Source organism: Helicoverpa armigera, chromosome 15, assembly GCF_030705265.1.
Source record: "Helicoverpa armigera isolate CAAS_96S chromosome 15, ASM3070526v1, whole genome shotgun sequence".
NCBI lineage: Eukaryota > Metazoa > Arthropoda > Insecta > Lepidoptera > Noctuidae > Helicoverpa > Helicoverpa armigera.
The window spans coordinates 8,978,677-8,993,826 of NC_087134.1; the positions used below are offsets into that span (position 1 = coordinate 8,978,677).

At 33.8% G+C, this 15,150-nt stretch overlaps 1 protein-coding gene across 2 annotated transcripts in view; it reads right to left on the reverse strand.

The window, feature by feature from the left end:
- LOC110376222 (phospholipid phosphatase 3) overlaps nt 1-15,150 on the reverse strand; it is a 94,135-nt gene continuing 78,985 nt past the window's right edge. For both annotated transcript variants that reach the window (XM_064038084.1, XM_064038085.1), the window contains exons 3-7: nt 6,710-6,864; nt 5,001-5,218; nt 4,509-4,635; nt 3,864-4,046; nt 1-2,106 (exon numbers count right to left, since the gene is read on the reverse strand). In XM_064038084.1, the coding sequence (XP_063894154.1) occupies nt 1,975-2,106; nt 3,864-4,046; nt 4,509-4,635; nt 5,001-5,218; nt 6,710-6,864 (815 nt within the window). In that variant the 3' untranslated portion in view covers nt 1-1,974. The remainder of the gene's footprint in view (nt 2,107-3,863; nt 4,047-4,508; nt 4,636-5,000; nt 5,219-6,709; nt 6,865-15,150) is intronic.

Genomic DNA, 15,150 nt, shown 5'->3' on the forward strand with positions numbered 1-15,150 from the left:
TTTAATTCATTTTATTTTATACAATTTCGCATACAGACATCAGTCAGCCACAAACACACAACTACACCTTAAAAATAATATTTACAAAATTCCAGATAGAAAAGACTAAAACTATTAGTATACTAAATGCACAGGAATGTCAAATTCTTAAAAAGAAAATTAGCAAATTATTATTTTTTTCTGTTGAAATAATAATTTATTTCCATTTATTACCCAATACCGGTAAAAACAAAGTTAATATTGTTATTTTAAATTATAAATACAGGTGGGTAGATTTAACAATGTTTTATGAAAAAATGTTAACAATAAATAAAAATAAATGTTTAATTACCTTACGACTAGACAGGTACTAAGCAGTGAATACTGTCAAAATGTTGTTATTATTAAAAAACGTATTTTAATAATATTTTAATATTACAATTAATTAATAAATTAGTAAGTAGAGTTACGCCGTGAAACAGTTCTATGACATTGAATTTTTATTTTAAATATTAATGCTGCACTGTGTTATTATTTCAATAAATTGTGCATATTTTTAACCATAATAAAATTAAATTGTATAAAAATACACACAATTTATATAATAAATCTGCACTACAATATCACTGGTCTCATTTATAATTAACTTATATTTAATTATAATGAAATATACAACTACGAATGACTCTTTGTTTAATAATTATTAGGCGAAACATTTTATTAATTAACTTCTAATAAAACCGTTATTTATTGATTTAGAAAGAGTTATTGAGAGTCAGGATAATTTTGCAAACTGAAAAACTTATTAATTATGAAAAACGTTGTATTTTCAAACCAATAATAGTCAATATCGTTTCGGTGTTCAAAACAAAAAAAAATATATAAAAAGAATGAATGAAAAAGTTTGGCTCACCACCCCGATTATTTTTCCTTAAAAAAAAAACAAATGACAGATCCAATTTGTCTTTGTAAACAAAGTTACCTACAGGGGCTGTTCCCCTTAAAAATATGATGCTTCTAAGAAAACATGGGACATCCCCTTTTCAAAGGGGAATTAAGATAAAAGGATAATCTCATGGGGTTGCTAAGTGAATTTCTATGTCACGAAAATATCATCACTTAGTGCATCTATTTTTAAAACGTCACTTTTATAAATAGAATTAGTTTTGATCTGCGTGATATTATTTGAAACTTATGCTTGTGCTATTTTTACTCAATTACAAAGCAGTGTCTTCTAGGCATACCTAAGTAAACACCATGAAATCCAATCACTACAATGATACATCAGAATTTAATCACAATTCCCCAATCAAATCACTCGCACATAAAGTTACTACAATCTACTTTTTATTTACAATTCAACACCGTTCGCAAATTAAATTGATTTTGTATCACTAATTAGAATATTTGAACAATGCTCATCCTAACATTCTAAGCTAACAGAACATTTCTTCAAGTCTCCTACGACCTCTAAAATAAACTAGTGTACCTATTTTTTATCCAAAGACTCTTTTTCTACGCACATTATTAACATAAAACATTTTTGATTCTTCTCCAAACTAAAGAGATATTTCGTTCTTTCGATAAACTAAAACAGACCAATTAATTCCCACATTTCAACAATTTATTCCCAGTCAATGAAATAAAATTTAAACAAGTCCAAAAAGTTCTTATTCGTCCAACTTACAAATCAAGTAAGCTCGAGGCTTACATTGCTTAAGATTAGGACTTTAACACCAATAACGAACTCAACATAAACCAACTCATTCCAATTTCAAAACGCTCCCAAAAACCTCTAAGAAATCAACTAGAACTCTAAATATCTACATCTCATTATAAAACAAAACTGCACTACAGAACTGAGATTCAGAACTCCTAATTCGAATTCCGTTGGGTTCTTTGAGCACGGATTCGAAAAGAACTCACTTCACTTCAACTCAAGAACTCACTTCAAGTCAGGTTTGTACGTAAGCGTGGCGCTTACACTGCTTGAGGCTAGGGCACGACCACGTGAGCGTCGCTGGAGAGAAGCCGCCGGACTGACTGGTGGTTGTTACCGTCACTGCTGGAAATGTCACTCGTGCTGACCACGGCTGGCTGCGAGAAGTTCTTGCAGAGAACTAGGACCTGAGGAAAGAAAGGAATGATTAGTAAGTTGAAGAACCCAATTTGAGACTTCTAGTATCCAATTTATGGGATATTGTTACACTGGGAAAAGATGTAACCCGGAGTTTGCAATACTGTTGACAAATATAGTTGTCGGGTGCGTTTTGTTTAAGTCTCAATAGGATGATCATTAATTTATTCAACGATTTCAATTACATTAATAGCCAGTAAGTACATCGTATAATTGCATTAAAACAATACACAACCGGCAACCGGCTGCCATTTTGAATCAAAACAGTGCAATTAACACAATAAAGTGTTTATACATAAACACGACAGCTGAAGCAATCCCGCTATAAAATGATTCTATCATCGCACGATGCACCAACATTTACACGAACTAATGAGGTTTATTACCTGTGTACCATAAACTAACGAGAACGGAATAAAATATGGCCAGTGATGTCAACACCTGATTACAATCTATGGTTCTAACAAAACGTTGTTGTTGTTGTTGGAAGAAATAGAATTGTTGTTGGAATTTAAATTTGGAATTTAATTGTCGGTGAATAATGTGTTTGACATTTATTTTATGGGAATTCTTGTTTAAATATGGAAGGCTATGAGTTAGTAGTGTTGTAAAAAGGGATTGGTTGAGGAGCAGTCAGAAATTACATTTGTTTTACGAGTTATTACGAGGAAAAGGATTTGGACATATCGAAATATAATACAAAATAATCGATTCGACGTCTGATTTATCTGTTAAAAATGTTGAGTCTTATTTCCTTCCTAACGTTTTTGCCTTACATAAAAAACGTAGCAAAAAGGTACAAGTTATTCCAAAAGCTAATACTTAAATTGAATTTTAATCAAGCTCTGTTTTTATTTTACCTCAGAGTTTTGAGAATCGATGATCTTTTTTACAGTTAAGATCGAGCTAAGATAGTTTTTATCCATTTAATACGGGAAATGACTGAATATAAAACCTTTGGGTAAAAGCTTTTTATGTAATTAAATAAGGAAAAATTTGCTATTGCTTGTACTTATGCAGGAAAGGATAAATAAAAATTTATAATAACATGCAATTAAATCGAATAATAAAAAAATGTTAGGTTATGCAGTTACCTCACCGGTTTATAATCTTATCCTGATTCGGTCTTAATACTCTACTTCGTCTTTTATTTTCCAAGTTTATTTTAAATTAAGACCTAAGCGTAACAATAATTGAATATATGCCTATTCACGTTTTGTCTCGTAGAATTAAAAGATTCAATGCGAGGGTTCTTTGCCTTGAAGAACCGCGCGAAAGGCTATGCAGGAACGTATTTGCTAGAGGCATAGGAAGGATTATGGGCCACATAAGCGCCCCTAAGCGAAAACTTTATTTTTGGCCGAAATTATACACAACACATCATCCTCCAAGCCTTTTTCCCAATTATGTTTGGGTCGGCTTCCAGTCTAACCGGATTCAGCGGAGTACCAGTGCTTTACAAGGAGCGACTGCCTATCTGACCTCCTCAACCCAGTTACCCGGGCAACCCAATACCCCTTGGTTTGACTGGTGTCAGTGTCAGTCTACCCGTAACGACTGTCAAAGATGTTCATTGGCAGCCGGTTCATTGACAACTATACAAAACTATACAGTTTTATAAATAAGACTTTTAATACTTACGTCCATATTAAATGGTAATCATTCTTTTGTTTAATTATTGAGAGGTAAGTAACTTCACAGCTGACAGGATCTACATAAGCATAAGATAAATGAATGACCAACTCACCGTATACAGAACACTGAGCGCGCCCATAGCGCCGCCAACCAGCACGTCCCACCAGTGATGCCGGTGGTCGCTGAGCCGGCTGAGCGAGCACACAGCGGCGTACACTATGCAGAGGATCTGCAGTAGCGGTACCAGGAGCACGGAGCGGTTGTGCCAGCTGAAGGCGCGGCGTTGGAGGTACCACTGTGGAAGAAGGTTTGTTGTTATAGAGGTAGGTAGAGAGGAAAGGTTTAGAAACAATAAAGAACTTAATAGGGACTGTTTCGATAAACTCAAACTCAAATGTTTTAATTTCAAATAGACGTATTAAAGCTCTTTGAAATGCCAAGCTGAATGCACGGTTCAAAGAGATGGATCTTATGGGGACGAACCGGCAAAGAACTCCATAGACACTTTTTTTTGCTTGTGAATAACAAACCCTGAATGTAATTATGTATTTTGTAGTGGATGAGAGCAAGATAACCCAATATCACTATAAAATATCTATCGACATTATGACCATTTAAACCAAAAAGAAATCACACGTTTTGCTAATAACGTCAATGTCGAAATAGACTTACTTATAATTCTATGTCTCTCGGCTTCAATTACTTAAATATTTACCCCATTAAAACTACCTTTTATGAAGTCTTAAAAAATACTCACAGCCAAGAACAATCCACAGTAGATGGAGAGCGACGCGTGCGCAGACGGGAAGCTGCGGCTGGAGTCGATCTGCAGATACCGGGAGTACTTCGTAGATGTGCAGCGGTAGTTGCTCACGTACTCTGAACTGTAAGTATGAAGTTAATTAATAATGATGTTGCTAATACACATAATATTTGCTAAGTAAAATGATGATGAAACACGGAAGGAAATTGCGAATAGGAAGGTAAATAATTTTGAATTACGCAAAAATACCAATCTGTAATTTACTTGTGATGTATGCAGGTTATAATCATGATGTTTAGTCAAGTAAAAATAAAAAAGCATACGCGAACCTTTAGATACCATATTCTTAGGTAACAATACAAAAAACAAAGAAAAAGAAAACTAGAGACAAAAAACAGACACAAGTCCACAGAGAGGAAAAACAGACGGATAGTTGAAATATTGTATCGTTATACAAAGACATAAAGGAAAACAAAAGACACTCACTCATTACAAGTACTAGCTTTATCAGGCTGGCACAAATCAAAGAAGGTTGGCCTCGGGGATCCCACGACGCACTTCACCACCTCCAAAATCGTCAGGTTGAAGACGGATCCATAGATATAGTCTCTGTAGATGAAGGCAGCAGTCTTGGCGCTGGTGAGGAGTTTATTCTTCTTCAGGTACTCGTCTTCGCGTTGAAGAGTGGTTTCCACTGCCCATAGCTGGGGAGAGAGGTGGTGGTTAATTTGGTAATGTAAATGAAAGATAGCTTAGTAACTATTTTAAGATAAGGTTTTGGTATGCAAATTAATGGATATAGGTACGTTTTAGGAATGAAGATAAAGCAACCATTTTTAGAAGTGGTCATTTTTTAATATTGTGCTGCTTTTCTAATTATAGTCGCAACCACTGTGGTCATTAAGACAGTAGGCATTAATTTAAACACCAAAGTTACTGAGCAACTGTAGAAAGACTTTTAAATTTTATTTGTATGATGAAGATTTAAATATCACCATGCATTTAATTTGAAGAATTCTGAAGCCTTATTCATTTATAAAATATTATTTTTAACCTCACAGGCAAGTGAACAGTATGCTAAAAAACATCCATTTTGTTAACCCAGCTAGAACCTACACTTAACAAAATAATCTTCGACATTCAACGCATCATTTCTAATGACATCGGAGCAATAAAAACAAAATCAGTCTTACATTGTGTTAATGGACAGTAAATGATAGACAGTCTGTCTTCTAATGGACACTGGACACTACTGGACAGGCCGTTAACATCAACTCTGCGAATGAATATCTTGCTACTGACATTTAGCTTGACAATTTGTTGGTCACTGTTCAGTCTGTCTCATTTAAGAATAATAAAGCTACCATGTTCAGTGTCATTTTTTTCAATGGTTAAAAACAAATGAATGCAAACAAAAGAAAATTGTGTTCTCATGTTCAAAGATTGATTCGATTGATCGTTTTGGTCATAAAAAATACAACTTAGGGCCCAAGTTACTGGGATGAGGAGGTCAGGCATGCATTCGCTCCTTGGAAAACAGTAGTGCCTACTGTTTTGAATTTGGTTGGACTAGAAGCTGACCCAAGAATTGTTGGAAAAACCCTATGCAGTTGATATAACTTTAAAGAAAATGGCAAGAAAGTCACAAGGAAATCTGTTAAGAATTCTACAAGCGGTGCAACTTGGCACGTATTGTCTTCCTAAAAATGTCTAGAAAATCAAGGTTCATTTGCATGCCCACCTGCATAAATGTTAAAGGCTTTGTCATAAACCGTACTTACACCAAGTTGTGGGTGTGTTTAACTTGTGTTAAGTACACAGCTGTGTACATTAGCTGGTGTTGATAGTACAATGGCGTTTGCACGACAATAGTTCAGGAGTAACTGATAGGAATACTGAATACCTACTTCTTCCTAATATAGCACTGAAGGTACCAAACCTTAGAGATATTTACATTTCAACAAACTATCTCCTGAGTTATTTTTATCAGGAATGCCTTTGTTTGTTCGTACATCACCTTTTGCTTCCTAAAATATTGCTTTTATTGCTGTTTGGTAAAATACATTAAACTAGTTGTTACTTAATGCAGAGATCCTCAAATGTTTTATCTTTTCTACTTTGCTAGTTAATGCAAATGTATTTATGGTTGAGTAAAAGCTTCCTGAACTCAATAAAAAAAAATAATGAATACTCACAACTAAATAAGGCACAATAACAGTGATGGCTGCCACCAGCGATATGGAGAAGGTGTCTCCCGTGTGAGGGTACGACAACGCTGGATCGTTGCACGTGAAGCCAGCTCGCCGGCTCGGGAGCGCGCCCACTTCTAGCAGGATGCATACTGCTGCCACTGTTGAAGAAGAAAGGAGGTGGTTAGATAAGTAAAAATATTCTTTTAGGTGTAACAAGGAACACTAATGACTACTAAAAACTATTACTATTGACAGATAAGAGATTGAGCCAAATTCCTTGTCGCAGGGTGTACAAGAGAGGGCTTTGAAAAAATTTACACTTTATTTACAAACTAAAATTTCTGACGGTCAATACAATACTGAACTAAGGCTTAGTCAGACTAATTTATAATTCAAAAGAAATGTTGAGAATTAGGCAGATGTTCATCAAAATATAAGTGACTACACATGAAATTATGAACATCTCAGGGTTGACTTATAAAATCATCATTATCCTAATGACAACAGAAATTACCAAACCACATCCTAACTACTATGATGAAGTACACGCTGAAATCACTATTACCACAGCTTCTAATAAAACCAACTAAGTTACTCAAACATCAAAAGGTATCCGTCAAAATTATAGTCTTACTCGAAATGATTTACCACTTCTTATCGTCCTAGGTACAGTAGACTGCACATCAGTGGTAACTGTCATGTACCTTAACTCAATAATAATAAGTACGATTTTCCTATAAAACTGTTACCACTGACCTGAAGTTGACTGTACTGGACATTAATAATATGTTTGGTAAAAGGTTAGTAGCCTATAATTATGTCTGAGTTCACAATCCTGCTTGCAGCTTGCTTAAGCTGCTCCGGGCTACTGGTAATGGATTGGTAGCATGCAATATGGTTAGCCTTTATTAAATTAGTTTTTGTTTTGTTATCGTGATTGAACTGGAATTCAAATGTCGTGTAGTTTGGTTAATTATGTGCTGCTAGATGATCAAACGGTTGTTAGTTGGTAAAACCTGGTGTTAAGTTATACATCTGTATCTTACTGTATTTGTGTACTATAGAGTTTTTGCTGAGTTAAAACCTGATTACTGACTAACCATAATTTTCATTTTTTAAGTCATTGCTAAGTTAATTAAATTCCAATGTTCATTTATGATCATTTCAGATTCGGCAACAATTTATTATTTACAAGATTATTTATATTGTTTTAAAAATTCTAATGAAATCTACGTCCATGACGACTCAACGTCTAGAAACTTCGATAGTTAAGTACTAAGTAGGTGCACAAAAGGGACAAAGTTCAAGTTATTGAATGGTCGGCCAGCTTTTACCGGAAACTCATTACCTTCGGATGAATGGCAGCAGTTAATACACGACCGACATTCTGTTGGAGATGAAGGATGTGCCGATTACAGATCTAAGGTTGAACACACATTTGCGCAAATTCATACTGTTCAAGTACCTACTTAAAAAGCTTTATTGAGGAGAAGAAATTATTTTTAATGTGGTTAGCAGTTAACTTTTTTGAAAATTTATGGTGTCACCTTAAGTTTTAACGCCATTTTAGGCTCTGCAAATTCAAAATGTCAAGTTCAATATCGATTCACTATGTTTGGGTACGTCTGGAGGTCGACTCTAACTTCAAGTAGAAAGGGCTGACTGCAATTAGATTTGATTGTTACAGCATTAATTGCTTGCTGTTTCTTTGACTTAGGTTTATCAACCATGACTTCTCAAACAGTTTTCTTTTATGTTTCAAAAATGATGGCGGCATATAATAGTCATTTGTTTTAGACTCTTATTAGGTAGGCATTCCTCTAGCCAACCTCATAGATTTTCATAAACATACACTTATTTTTCAGTGCATTACAGGCGCGGCCGCAGACAAACACTAGTGCTAACACTTTCTAGACAGGCTGAGTTGTAGGCAGACTGTAATTATCTACAATCTAATCTGTGAGTACCGGCGCGCCGTCAAAACGTTTGTTCGCGAGATAACTGAGCTATAATTAACTTGTTCCTGGCTTTTTAACTTGAGTTTACTTGGTGAAGACAGAATTGAGACAGCTGAAAGTGGACTGTTTAAGTCATGGGTAGATTGTTTTTCATCAATGTCCATTCTTTTCCTTAGCAATCAAACATACTTAATGAGGAATGTTAGCATCATAACAATACGTTCAAGTTCAAATCATATAGCATTGCTGCTCTTAAGTCAGCTACTTAATACTTCACGCATGCGCAATAGTGTTTCGTTCATAAATTTTGAGTGTTGTGCAGTAACTAGTCGCTAACTTCATATCACAGCCTACTTCATAGTAGCAAAGTTATTTCACGAGACCTAGATTAGGTACTTTGGTTACTATCTACTCAATATGGAAAAAATAAAGTAAGTACCTACTTTACTGTTAAGTAATCCAATAAAATCTTTTTTTGCACCTCCAAAGTCGGTCGTCGGCTAAAAGATCTTGCCTACATTCACGGTCTGCATAGTACAAATGTTACGCCTATCAGGAATTCAGACTACTAGCGTGGGTATTTAGGTGCACATAGTCTGCGCGACTAGGCTTGTCTCCTAGAAGCGCCTGACATTGTTTGTAGGTAATAGCTTGAAGTATCTATGGCTTGCGTTCGCGAGATTCTAGAGGTAGATTCAATTTTCTTTATATAAACGTACTTTAGGAATATGTTTAGTTAATCCTAACTTATCAAAAGTAACACCAACTTGATAATTTTGGAATGAGTATCTATACTTATTCTAAAATTGAGGATATTTTTGATAACTGTGTTGCCTAGTAGATGCACTTTGTGGGTATAACATAAATTATTGCTAGGTATCTCAAATGAAACATTACCTAATTTCAGAAATTCTGGGACCATAGAACAAGATCGTGCTCCTAAATCTAACCAGCAATAAATAACCATGTTGCAAGTAGACATATCAATTCGTCATAATTTTGTGGTTACCATGGAAACCAGACAATACAAGTAGTTTGTAATCCTTTCAAACATCAACCTAAATACTTGAGAGTAACAAACAAAGTGTTATGGAAACTAATAGAATCCTAATGGGAATTTAATGGGAAATGGATAACTAGTGTATCTGTGTAACAATAGTTATTTAGTTTTTTAAGATAGAGTCGCGGTTAAAATAATTTGCAATCAGAATTTTTGTTTTGTATCATTTCCAAAAGAATCCGAATTGAGAACCTCCTCCTCTTTGGGAAGTCGGTTAAAGCAGCTTAAAAAGGCATTTCCTGACAATATTGGAATGTTAATATTAGAATCGTGTTCGGTATGCCTATTTAAATATAGTTACCGGCACGGATATTGAGCTCTCGGCGGAAGAGTGGGGATCGCTTTGCGCACTGTACACATAAGGCAATAAACGAATAAATCGCTTCTGCGCTCCGTGCCGATAACTATATTTTAAATTAGGAACAATATCATGTCACTTAAAAATCGACGTTAATTGGTCGAATCTTATTTTCGTACGAAAAACAATAAAAGGTCGTTCTTTTTTCAAATAAAACCGTTGACATGATAATCGTCTTATGTTTACAACTTTTTTAATGGCCTATAAAATTAATACGAAATGACAATGAAGGTTTTATTTAACTCGTTTTTATATTATCTGTTATTGGAACGCGTTAATTTTTCAGATTATATTTTATTGTAGGTGATAAAGTTTAGAAGTTTTCTCGTTAAGGTAACAATAAATTAGTTTGGTAATATAATATTTGGGATGTTAAATTTCTTCTGGCATTTGGTAATTTCCGGCGCATACGCAGTGATTTATTTCGAAATAAATTGCTTTTTGAACATAAATTATATGTTTTATAAATTAATTTACAGTTATTCTATACCATAATTAACTAAACGGTTGAAATATTATTTTCAATATTAATCTTCATTGGTAAGATTAATAGATCAACTTAAAAGTTGTTTCGGACTAACTCCACAGTTATGTGAATTTCTTGAAAATATGTTCACATTATTATATCGGAATAAAGATTTTTAATAGATATTTCATAATTAATTAGGTAATCTATTCAAAATCAATTAAGTTATTTCGTATTAAGCAAGATGACATTTTAGATTATTTTTTACCCAAGTATCTATTACAAACAAACTATCCCAAAACGCAGGCATCAATTAATTCGTAACACGTTCCAATTACGAATTCTCAAACCATAGCCCAAATCTGTCATCGACAATCTATCTTTACCATAAACAATGCACTTCCTACCATAAAGGTTGGTATTCACGGCACACAAGTTTGACAGCGGCTGTCATGAGTCACATCCAGGTGGGCAACTTATCATCTATTTAGTACGAGCGATACAAATCACTAATTTGACAGCTACTGGAAGCATAATGATGTATCGTTGTGTGCGGGCGGTTAGGGCGTGGCCATGTTATTGGTCAAATTAATGAAAAATACTATTTTTAATATAATATAACACTCATTGTTCATCACCACTAATATTATTTATTTAGCTTATTTATTACTATAATAAGAAAAACAAAAGGAATGAAATAATTTACAAAGCTTATTTCCAAAGAAATCTCTTCCAGCATAGGTACCTGTGAAAGGAAAATAGAAATAAAAGAGATATAGACAGTGTGTTATAAAGGAAAGGAAAAAGAAATTGAATGAAAATAACTGTAGGTACATATTTTACCTACATAAACATAAAAAGTTTAATAAATAAAGGCCTGTTAAGATTAAGCAGCACATTAACACAAGTATAAAATTGCATAATATGTATGAGGTTTATTTAGTCTTTGCAATTTTATGACATCATTAAAATTATTAACATTATGTACAGAACAATCTTAGACTAGCCAGAAGCATCTATAAACTCTTTAGTTTATTATCTTTTGGTCTTAATATTTCATTACCGAGAAATGACAGTAGGTACCAACTACAGTGAATATTAACGTGACAAAATGTGTTGGAACCAGGGGTAGGACAGTTCCATACATTGACAGATGTGGGGTATTTTTTTTTCAAAAAGCGACATCTTCTAGCTGCTTCGGTAAACAATTAGTTACTTTAAGTCACCACAGGTGGCGACACTATTGATACAAATATAATTTTTCACTAAAATTAAATTAATTAATATGATTTTAACTACCAATTTATTTTATTTATGTCGTATTATAATAATTTGCATAGATATAAAACTGCATAATATTTAAGATAATTCACTGAGTGACACAGTGAATTATTGATTTCCGAATGTCAAATTGATCATCACAAATATGGCGACTGCTCCTTGCGTTAGCGCTTATTTGTAGTTTTCGTCCTATGTTTGTGCATTTCTTCGTGAAATTCTCCTCCGTTCCTCCTCCTCCAGCTTTCAGTTCCTCCAATAATCCAGTGTAATCGTTTTTTTTTGCGACCCGGACGCTACTTTTGTGCTGTTTTATTTGCGATGCATCGTGCCTAAACGGTGTGCATGCAAATATTATACATCTATACATTTTTGTCCTATGTTATAATATAAGTTGTGCAATAAAGTAAATTTATAAACTGTAAAAGAAAAGTCTTTTTAACCCGCTCACCTTTAGAAATTAATGCTTCTTTACTAATTTTTAATTAAAAAGCAAATTACTAAGGAAGAAGTATATGCAACTATTCCTATAGCTATACATAATATACCTATATATCTATAGCTATACATACTATTAAAAGATTGCGGATGCAGTTAATAGAGGCGCTAGTTGTCCGTTCAATTGACATTAATTTGCAGTCTACAAAAAAATCTGTGAGAAGGCTCTCTATACCCGATATATTACTTTCCTCTATGGTTGGAACACAAGACTATGCGTTCATAAAGAATCAGTAACGCATTTCTATTTGTACGTGTTACGCTCAGGAAGATATTCAAACATACGAACCGCTCAAATGCAAATGTAATATAAAACAATTTCCTAAAGCAATCAATAAAACTGTGAATGTTTAAACACAATACAGTAATAACAATTTTCTTGTAATAAATATTTATTGCTAGAGGTTGTTAAATATTATTTATTGTTGTGTTAGTGGTTCGACGATATTTGTCAGTACAGTACTAAAGGTCATGGTAGATTTACTGAATGCATTCTTGTGAACTGAGCTTAACTCTCTCAACCTATTTCCTATCTGTAATTTTAATAATAATGATAAATGATTCTGCACAGTATGAGGTAGGTACTTAAGCCCTACAGAATTTTCATTCAAGTAAGAATGTGCACTAACCCTTATTATAGTTCGGCTGTTCTAGATATGTTGTTAATGTGCATAGCCCAAGTTCTAAAAGGTTATAAAATGTAGATATATTAGTGTGTATGGCCATGAATTTACCGTAAAAGGATCGGCAGAGAGCTTTAACAGGCGATATTGTCTAGAACGAAGGGACAATAAAATACAACAGACGAGCCGACGAGAAATCAATTTCAGTTAGTAGGTTTACAAGTCAAGAGTCAGTGTTACACTGCGAGATTTTCTCCTAAAATGGTAGAAAAGAATCGATGAAAGTTTTTGTTGTACTCATTTTTAGAGTGAAGATTTTACTGGCATTTTTATACATACTTATGTATAGTATTAAAAATATAATAAGCCCGAATGGATGCTAGGTCTGTTCAAGGAAGTTTGGCGGACACTTTATAACATAGTTTAAGGGTGAAAGTTTTCATACAGTGAGCAACACTGGTACAGCTCTATTTATTGGTTGACTCAGTCATGATCGAGTGTCATCTGTTTTATTACTTGCAACAGCAATAGAGTATATGTAGTAAGCATGTCTTTGCGTGCAGTCGTTTATCAAATGTATGGATCGATTGATGAAGTTGGGATAGACCATGACTGGAAATATAATATTGACATAGATTTGTGATATGCGAATGAAGTTGATGATCTAACTTGAGAGAATTGTGGTTGTGAAGAGAAATCTTTTGGACATACAGATGACTTTTTCAGAGACACGTTGAATTAAGGACAACTGTATTTGAAGTTGTTTGAAATAATGTAGGTAATGAACTTGCCCCAAAAGGAATCTACTGTAGCTATCTTAAATGTATGAATTTCTAGTTCATGTCTAGTGAATAACATTATAAAATAACTTCTAAACATAAACAAACATTAAGCTAATAATGTTTACTGCATGGTTTCTTTACCCCCATTAGTCTAGACCAGTGAGCCATAGTCGTGAAAGTCCCATAAAACTGAGTGTCTATATTTTAATGATCTAATCTGGCAACTAAGTAAGTAAGTAACTAAGTAAGTTTATTGTTCAGTAGACCGCCATGCTGGTGAGATTGAGTAATTAAAGTGATCATTAGTCACTTTCAATGTAAGGCTGGAGAACTTCCTGATTTAGGAATAGGGCATATGCATCAAGTTATTTGGTGTGAAACTTGTGAAATGAGATAGGTATTTTGGGAAGAATGGGGATAAAGGTAAGAGTAAAAGAACTCCGTGGAATTCTATATAAATATGTATTTAACTTCTAAGTAAATCATCATCATTATACAAGAACTTGGGTGTGCCACTTTTAATAATGCCGACTGGCTGTTCCCCAGAGCTCCACCCATGTCCCGTGAGAGCTGCTTCCACACCCAGTAATAAGGAGCCTATGTTAGGCTCTAGATTATCTCAGTACCAAATAAATTTTTTAATCGCTTCATTTGGTTTGGAGTGCAAGCGCGACAGACTCAGAGTTACTTTTGCATTTATAATATTAGTAAGGATTATTACTTGGATAGCTTAAGACCGAGTTATTAGCTTTATTCTTATAATTAGCAAACTGAGTTAGATTACAATTAATCAATACCACATAGATATTCCTTACAATTGGTCTAGTTGTGGTCTTACGATTACAAACACAGGTGTGAAACCACGTGCAACTCAATATTACAATTATTGTATTAATTTACATTCGTAATTAGTACAATCGGTGCATGTATCATTACTAGATATTAATTATCTTCAAGTACTTAAGATACTAAGTAGTAATTAACTTTATTAATTTAAATCATAAATACATTATACCGTATTTTTATATGCATTTCTCGTAATGGATATGCGGTATAGATTTCAACAAATGGGAATCAATGATAGCCATATGGTTAGTAAGGGTTGCATATCTTTCTATTACAGCATAACGCTATCTAGAAAGGTCCATGCAGTTTGTATTGACACGAGAGAAGAATAATGAATCATATATTATTACGCACTAAATATCAATGACTTGACTATGTATTACGTATATAGACGACTGTGTTTGACCTGCATACTTAAATCTTTTGTTGCAAGTACTACATTATTCTAAACTACCTTTCAACAGGTTGTTATAAAACTCATTAATTTTAGAAAACGATGGTGTTCTTAACCCCATAATTTGACAGTAAACAGCCTATCATCAAGGTGTTTTGACATTAGCTATTAATCTGTCGTC